Source organism: Sapajus apella, unplaced genomic scaffold (genome assembly GCF_009761245.1).
Source record: "Sapajus apella isolate SASKATOON/1434 unplaced genomic scaffold, GSC_monkey_1.0 scaffold1267, whole genome shotgun sequence".
In the NCBI taxonomy this organism is placed as follows: domain Eukaryota; kingdom Metazoa; phylum Chordata; class Mammalia; order Primates; family Cebidae; genus Sapajus; species Sapajus apella.
The window spans coordinates 6,983-15,185 of NW_022438193.1; the positions used below are offsets into that span (position 1 = coordinate 6,983).

At 58.3% G+C, this 8,203-nt stretch overlaps 1 protein-coding gene across 2 annotated transcripts; it reads left to right on the top strand.

Annotated features, from left to right (window-relative positions):
* Positions 1–3,842: 3,842 nt before the first annotated feature.
* On the top strand, positions 3,843–7,737 carry LOC116546722 (protein DGCR6). 2 transcript variants are annotated; one of them, XM_032272906.1, is made up of 5 exons: positions 3,843–4,100; positions 4,195–4,355; positions 5,947–6,047; positions 6,608–6,748; positions 7,188–7,737. In XM_032272906.1, exons 1-5 carry the CDS (start codon positions 3,991–3,993, stop codon positions 7,200–7,202), a joined length of 528 nt encoding a protein of 175 aa, XP_032128797.1. In that variant the 5' UTR covers positions 3,843–3,990; the 3' UTR covers positions 7,203–7,737. The 2 variants fall into 2 exon arrangements, with proteins under 2 accessions (XP_032128797.1, XP_032128796.1); XM_032272905.1 differs by having other exon boundaries at positions 6,608–7,737.
* The last annotated feature ends 466 nt before the right edge of the window (positions 7,738–8,203 follow it).

The following is an 8,203-nucleotide window of genomic DNA, read 5'->3' on the forward strand; positions in this document are numbered from 1 at the left end:
GGATTACAGGCATGAGCCACGGTGCCCAGCCGGGTTTTACCATGTTGGCTCGGCTCGTCTCAAACTCCTAAACTCAGGGGATCCACCTGCCTCAGCCTCCCAAGTGCTGGGATTACAGGTGTGAGCTGCCGTGCCCAGCCGAGATGGGGATCTTTACATGTGTGGCCATTCCATGGCCTGGGAGGGAGAGTGCCTCCCTGTGGGCAGATCATTGATCTCTTTGGGGATACCCTGGTGTCACAGCCAGGCCCACAGGGTCCTCCAGCCTTGTCTGAATCTTCTATTGTGGTCTTTCTCTGCTTACACAGAAGGGCATTTCCCTTGGCCCAGGTCTAGTCTTCCATGCCAGGAGCTCGTTGCCAGGAACTGAAGAGTTTCCCAAAGGCTGACTCTGGGGCCAATAAAACACCATGTCCCCAACCTGGAGGTGCTGAGGAAACACACTCATGCATCTCACCCCGTGACTGCCATGGGCCCCAGTTTGTCTCTTCTTCCAATTCACATGTTGAAGTCCTGACCTCTAGTTACCTCAGGAGGTGACTGTGGAGGCAGGTTCTTTACAGAGGTGATTAAGTTAAACTACCTCATGGTCAATGGGGTGAACCCTAATCCCACTCTCTAACTGGTGTCTTTATCAGAAGAAATTTGGAAACGGACTGTTAAATCAAGTTCAGCCTAAAACTACCTCCTTACGTATTTTAAGTTCAGCCTAGAGGTTTCTCTGTATGTCATAAACTATAACCTAAATGGAATTGTAAACAGACTTTAGCCTACTTTTGTGCCAATCACTGAGTTTTTGTTTTGTTTTTTGTTTTGTTTTGTTTTGTTTTGTTTAAAGACATGGTTTCACCATGTTGGTCAGGCTGGTCTTTAACTTCCGACCTCAGGTGATCCACCCGCCTTGGCCTCCAAAGTGCTTGGATTACAGGCATGAGCCACCATGCCCAGCCGCCAGTCACTGAGTTTTGGCCAATTAAGTGTGGCTGACTGTTCAAACTGTGTTGAAATGAGGCAAACACCAAGTCGCAGCCGTTCTGGCTGTTTCTGCCCCTCGCTTCTGTTTTCTGTGGGTCACTTCCCTCCTTCTGTCCCTAAAGCTTCTTTCACCACATGCCTGCACTGGAGTCGCAGAGTCTACTCCGGCTCCGGAGGCTGCCAATTCGCGAACTGTTCATTTGTCAATTAAAAGAAAAATGTCAGCCAAATTACAATTTAAAAAGTTGAACAAGACACCCAGAGCTGTTTTTCCTCCCACAAACAGCCACACAACCTGACACAGGAAAACTCACAGAGAAACACAGAAAGGCACTCGAAGACAGACCCATACAAAAGCTATGCAGCAAAGCCTTTTGCCACACGTGCACACACACACACACACGTGCACACGCACACACACGCATACAGGCGTCCATCCCTTTAAACCACAGGCTTAGTGTGCTCCCCCAGACACACCTGTGTCAGAGACCCAGGACCTGCAGCCCCCAACACACATCAGCCACCCCACACTAACCCAAGGTGTCACCAGCCAGCCGGGAGGACTTGGGAGGCCAAGTGGAGGTGGACAGTGGCCACAGAGCAAAGGCCTTCGGTGGATACCACACGACGTGAAGAACCATGGGGCCCACTGTGTCCACACACACACACAGGCGACACACATATCTGTGCACCAGCGCCCCTATTCCTACACACCCTGGGGCTCTAGGGGATGAGACCCCTCCTTCCAGACCAGGCCCTCCCTGAAGACCCATAGATGGCCCAGGAGTCCCCATGCCTGAGTGACCCATTGCTCACGTCCATGAAAAAGAAAAGGTACTTTGTATCTGAGGAATGGGAGCTCCCTTTAATTATCAGGTCCAGGAGGCACTGGAAAGAGACAGCAGTCACATCTCACTCCCACTTCAGCTAAAGACCTCGTGAAGCCACTTGCTCTGTGGGTTCCATGCTTACACCAGTCGATATAAAAAGCCACATGTTGGACCCTGTAACTCTTACCCTGCCGTTCATCACTGTCTAGCCCATCGCTAAGGTTCTCTCTGGAAAGCAGTCAGAATTCCTGCTGACATCATGTCAGCCCACTCCCTGTCCCCTTCAGTCTTGAAACACTTCCTGGAAATAAGGCTGAATGGAGCACTCCCAGGGCACCTTGGCATCCCGGGCAGCTCTCTTGGCCTTGGCCCAGACAACCTTTCCATATGGATTGTGGTTCCGTTTCTTTCTTTAGGTTGACATCCCCATTAGGGGAGTGGTGTTACTGTGCTGGGGGGGCTGGGGAAGCTGGCTCAGGTCGGAAGTTGCACCAAGGGTGGGAGAAGGGACCTTCCTACATCAGTGGCTGGACAAGGCAGAGGAGCAGGTGTCCAAACCCAGGCCTGGCCTGCCCCTGCTGTGGCTCACAGCCCTCAACTCACCTGGCAGACCCAGGAGGAGCTGGTGACAGGGGTGCCCAGCTGGCTGCAGCATATATCATTATCATGTGGGGCTGCCCTGTTTAGGCCGCAGTCCTCACACACATGCCTTGCATGGACTGGGGGACTGAGATCAGAGACACTGGTGAAATCTTCAGGCAGGCATCTTTACCCAGCTGCTTATCCCACCCATGACTTCTGGCGGAGGGGACAGTGTGACCAGGCCCAGCCCCAGCTGGCTCTTGACCACTCGCTGCAGGCTCAGCTCCCATAAGCTGTCCCACCTCCAGCTCCTGCCACTCTGAGGGGCCTGGAGGGCAGGGTGTCCAGCGCATGACCAACTTTGGGTTGTGGCCCACTCTCCACGGCAGTGGCATTGGTCTGCTTGTTGTCACTTTATTCACTTCTGGTTTCTGGCTGGAAGGGATCAAAAAGAGCACCGGGGAGCAAATCCTGCCAGGGACTGAGGAAACAGATCCTGGGGAAAACCAGAGACCATGCTGGCACATCAGGGGGACTGCAGTTGGCTCAATGCCCACTCCCCCCCATAGCCAATCACTAACCAGTGTTCTCTCTGGAAACCGATCATAATTTTTGACCCAGTCAAAGCAGCATCATCTCAAAGAGCCCAGCCATCGCATAGGCAGCTAAAGAGTGCCTGGTGAAATGCAAGTCTGATTGTATCTGTGTCCCCAAGCACTTTCGTGTCCCCTGGTGCTCTCTGGACAAGCCCCCAGCAGCCTCTGCAATGTGCACCCCCTGCCCTTCTCTCCTGCCCTAGCTGGCTTCCGCAGCTTGGCCACACTGGTCCTCATGCCCATCAACTGACCCAGCTCTGGCAGGGCGTTTGCTGGAGCCGTTCCTCCACCCCAACCCCTCCTGTTAAAGCCTGTTCATTGCCGGTTCAGCCCTAGACACCAGAACCCCCACCAGCCCCCGGCCCAGCAGCTGGCCCGAGTAGCCGGGAGGGCGCAGTCTGTGTCGACGTTTGGGGCTGGAGGCCTGGCAGCCCAGGGCGACCACAGCAGCCCAAGATGGGGACTGCGGCTCCGACTGTCCTGGCCCAGAGGCTCTAGAGTGGTCCTGTCAGTCTCATACCCGGAGGCGCCACTGCTCGCCCCGGACGGTGCCTTAGGCCCAGGTCCTGCAGGTTCTGGCCCGAGACCCCTCCCTCTAGGGAGAGGCCGGTGACCTGGACGTCTCAGACGCACCAGCGCAGAGCCTGGACCTCAGCCCGCACTGACTCAGCGAGGGCCCGTGGGATCCTCTGAAGTCCGGCAATATCCAGGCGACAGAGTCTCTCCTGTGAAGTCGTGCAGGGAGCACGCAGGTGCAAGCCCCGGCAGAGAGAAACCCTCCTCGAGGCCTCCGCGGAGGGGCTGGGCACGCCTCCTTCTGAATGACGCAGGGGGCGGGGCGCGCGGCGGGGAGGGAGGGGCGGGGCGCGCGGCGGGGAGGGGCGGGCGGGGCTGCCGGGCGGGCACGCTGTGCTCCGAACTGTCGTAAAAGGGGCGGGGCCTGCCGCACTCTGGTTGAAGCTGGGGGCGTGCGTCGCTGAAGCAGGCGGCTAGCGGGCGCCCGGGTCATGGACCGCTACGCGGGCGCCTTGGAGGAGGTGGCGGACGGTACCCGGCAGCAGGAACGACACTACCAGCTGCTGTCGGCGCTGCAGAGCCTGGTGAAGGAGCTGCCCAGGTACACGGGCGGGGCGGGGCGGGGCGGGGCGGGCGGCGGCCAGCCAAGCCGGCCTGGGTCCCGCAGGCGCTCACCGCGCACCCCCTGCCCGCAGCTCCTTCCAGCAGCGCCTGTCCTACACCACGCTCAGCGACCTGGCCCTGGCGCTTCTCGACGGCACCGTGTTCGAAATCGTGCAGGGGCTACTGGAGATCCAGCACCTCACCGAAAAGAGCCTGTACAACCAGCGCCTGCGTCTACAGAACGAGCACAGAGGTCAGGGTTAGGGTCCCGGCCGTTCTTGGTATCTGTGCAGATCGGCCCCTTCCCTGGGAGTGTTCAGAAGAGGTCCCTTAGATTGACAGAATCAAGGGCGCGGAGACTGAGCGCCTTTTTGGTGACCAGTGGGTCCAAACAGTTTTGTTTTCAGTTGCGCAGCCGCCCTTCTTAGCAGAAACTGCCTGCTCTGGCTTTCCTGTGCCCCACCCCCTTCCAAGCAGGATGGCCCTAGGCCTGGGTGCTTGGTTGGCCTGGCCCTAACTGCGTTGCCCCTCAGTAGTTGAAGGTCTGTTGACAGCTGTGCAGTGCTCTTCAGGGTCCGTTCCCTCTCACGCCTCGTAGGGCCTCATACCAGTTACACATCAAATTCCTAAGCACTGTCCCCTGTGACACCCTCCGAAACCCGAAGAGTTTCCCACTTGAGCCGCATGCTTGGTGGGCTTAGGAGCCCTTTCCTGCAAATTACACAGGGTGAGGTCCCCCTGCACCATCAGATTTCCACTTATGCTGTTTTATTTTTCCCAAACTTCTTATTTTAAAAGTTCAAACATTTAGAAAAGCTCAAAATATAGTATAGTGCATACCCTTGTGCTCTCCACCAAAAGTTCAATGGTTAACATTTTGCCATAGTTCTTGATATCCGTAAATACATACACGTAACAGCTTAGCAGTTCACCAAGAGTCTTCGGCATTCCTGGAGACCAAGATATTCAGCCCAGGAATGTTGAAAGCTTCCTGGGGAGCTGTAGCCATTTGGCACTTACTGGTCACTGGTGCTATCTGCGGGGTGCTGCGTGTTCCCTTTCACCATGGTGGTTTCTTTGTGTCCCATGATCACTTCGTCTGTACATTCCCTTCAGACTAGACAGTTTTTGCACATCTGTGTTTATGCACAGTTTAGCAGGGACCATGGAGCTTTGCTTGGTGGCCGAAGGTGAGCCCCTCAGAGCCACACAGACTCCTTGGCCTGGAGCCTCCCAGGTCTGTGCCCACCCTTCTCCCTCAGGTGCTGTGGGGGGCTGGGAGCTGCCCACCCTGAAGGGCAGCACTGAGGGTGGAGGGGCCAACCACACTCCTGGTATGCAGAGGCCCCACAGTCAGGCCCACTCCAGATGCTCTTCACCAGTTCTTCAGTGTCCTGTCTCTACTTCTTGGATCCTTTCCCATGTTTTTGCCTGAGGTGGTCTCTGACACTTGAGTACATGTCCCATGGATGATGGGGCAGAGCACACACAGCACTGCTGGCCTGTAGCCATGTGAGGCCTGAAGCCCTCAAACTGCAGCCTCTCTCCTTCCCTTCCACCACTTCTAGTTGCCCTGGGTCTGGGACTGCAGCTCTGGCCCCACCCAGATTTCCCCACCCCACCCTCTTTCAGTGCCCTGCACCTTCTGGAGTCCCCTGGAGACTTGCTGCCAGAGGAGGCCCTGGCCCTGGGTGACAGTGGGCCTGGGAGGATGGAGGAGCTTGGCGTCCTCCCCAGTGCAGACACCTCTTTGGCTTGGCTGCTCTGCTCGGGGCAGGGCAGGTGCCCATGGGCGAGGGCTGCTGCCGAGTCCCACCCCTGCTGATGGGCTCTCATCCTTCCAGTGCTCAGGCAGTCGCTGCAGCAGAAGCACCAGGAAGCCCAGCAGGCCTGCTGTCCCCACAACCTGCCTGTGCTCCAGTTGGCTCAGCAGCAAGAACTAGAGGTACTGGGGGCACAGGCACGGTGGCCAGCCCAGCTCTCCTGTGGGTACCACCTGGCTCTGCTGATTGGGCTGAGCTAAGGGGTGCAGGGGGCTCAGGTATGGGTGGCTACCCTGGGCCTGAATGGGCCACTGGAGGCCTAGTGAGTCCCACCAGGTGTGCTGAGGCTGGGTGGAGGGTGAAGGCCCACCAGTGCTACCGTGGATAGCAGCTCCTTGTGGGTTGGGGCCTCTGCAGAGCAGGTGGCCTCGGGGGTGAGGTGATGGAGCCAGCCAGGAAGGGGCCCATCCTTCTCCCAGGGAGCACAAGGACAGCTGGAGACTGGCATTTAACCAACAAGCCATGGGGAAGTGGGTGTCTGCAGAGATGCGTGTGCAGTCCCAAGGCAGCCCCAGGTCAGGGCATTCGTGGAGGCCCCTTGGAGCCCCACTTCAGGGTTTGGCTGGCCGAGGAGAGGCCTGGGTGTGGTGAGGATGCATCAGTGGTGTCAGAGCTGGTGCTACTGGGGACGGCAGCAGACACTTGTGTTTCAGCCGCCCTCACCCTCCCCCACCCATGGCAGGCGGTGGAGCACCGGATCTGTGAGGAACAGCGGGCAATGGACTGGAAGATCGTCCTGGAGCTGGACCGGAAGGTGGCTGACCAGGAGAGCACACTGGAGAAGGTGGAGGTAGCTGGCTTCTACATGACCGCCAACCTGCAGGTCAGTGCCTGGGCCTGCTCTGCCCTAGCCTGAGTGCCCCTGAGCCCTGAAGACCCCATTCCATCTGGGGTTTCACCACTGGTCTCTGAGAATCCAGGCTTAGAGTATAGGGCTGAAGTGGAAGAACTGAGACTCCAGAAAGGATTTCTGTGCTGCTCCTAGCACAGAGGCTGGGCCCACTCCCTACAGGAGGGTGAGCCAGCCAACCATGGGGCACTGCCCACCCTCCCCAGGCCCACATGGCCCTCTTCTGCTCTCCTCCTACATGCCATTCTGAGTGGCCTTGCTGCGGGCAGAGGCTCAGATTCCACCCCTTCCTGGCAGGCCATGACCGGCTTCACAGGATGGTCGCCCCATGGGCTCACTGCCTGGCACCTCTAGGCTGGGATGAAAGGGGCCTGGGTCACTCTGATCCTCATAGGGCCCCTCTGTATCCCAGGAGCTGATGCTGTAAATGAACCTGCGGGAGTTCATCCGAAAGCTGCAGCAGAGGTGCTGCCAGGCAGGGAAGGCATCCCGGGGACTGGGAGGTTGCTGGCAGCCTCCTGCTGCCCAGTGTGACAAGGAAGGCAGTCCTGTCCCAACATAGCCACAGGCAGCAGAAGGCTGGGCAGAGTTCATCTTCTTGACCTTTGGCCACTGCCTTCGCAGCTGCCTGCAGGGGTCTCCCTGCTGAGGAGAGGCCAGGTGGACCCTGGCTGCCTGTCCCCACCTTCATCTGGGACTTTCTGCCAAATGGTAGGATGGTCTCATAAAAGGGAGGCGGGCCCAGCCTGCCACTGTCTGCCTCAGGGCCAGGCAGATTGGGCATGGGGGTTCTCACACCTTTTCACTCTGCGGGGCACATCCCAACCTGCACTGGGGCCCACCTGAGTGCTTGTTCTGGTCTCAGCCACTCCCTTGGCAGCTGCAGCCTCCAAGCAGAAGAGGCTCCAAGGCCCAAGTTCTGTGTGACTCAGAGAAATAAAGATGCCTCAGTGTGGCCTGCATGTGGCTTGTGTGACAGCTGTGGGTTCTGCCATAACCAGAGCCCTGGTAGGGCCCCCACCTCTGCTGCAGCAGAGGACCCTGCCTGGGGGTCCCTTCCTGGGCTGTGTGCCCAGCCCACCACCCCTCCCCCTTTATGGAGACTGGGAGCCTCCAGGCCTTACCTGCCCCAGCCCTGGTCCCAGGATGCTGTCACTACCATCTGCATGGGGATCCCACCCAAGCCCCAGGGCCTGAGGACCACATCCAGCCTGCTTCGTGGGGCTGGGGGCTAGAGAGTTTGGGAGAAGGCAGGGGACTGAGTGTGTACTTGCCGCAGCCTGGTCAGTGTCCTGTGGGAACCACTAGGAGGAGCCTGATGCAGGTCATGGTTGTTGTGGTTGTGGTGGTGGTGGTGGTGGTGGTGGTGGTGGTGGTGGTGGGCGGGGGTGGGGGTGGGGGGGGCGGTGTAGAGGACTCCGGACGGCA

Bases quoted from the DNA above. Each gene is read 5' to 3' on its own strand.
- LOC116546722 (XM_032272905.1), top strand. From the start codon at position 3,991: ATGGACCGCTACGCGGGCGCCTTGGAGGAGGTGGCGGACGGTACCCGG. The intron at 4,356-5,946 runs GTCAGGGTTAGG...TCATCCTTCCAG, and splicing joins TCTACAGAACGAGCACAGAG to TGCTCAGGCAGTCGCTGCAG. The intron at 6,048-6,607 runs GTACTGGGGGCA...CACCCATGGCAG, and splicing joins CTCAGCAGCAAGAACTAGAG to GCGGTGGAGCACCGGATCTG.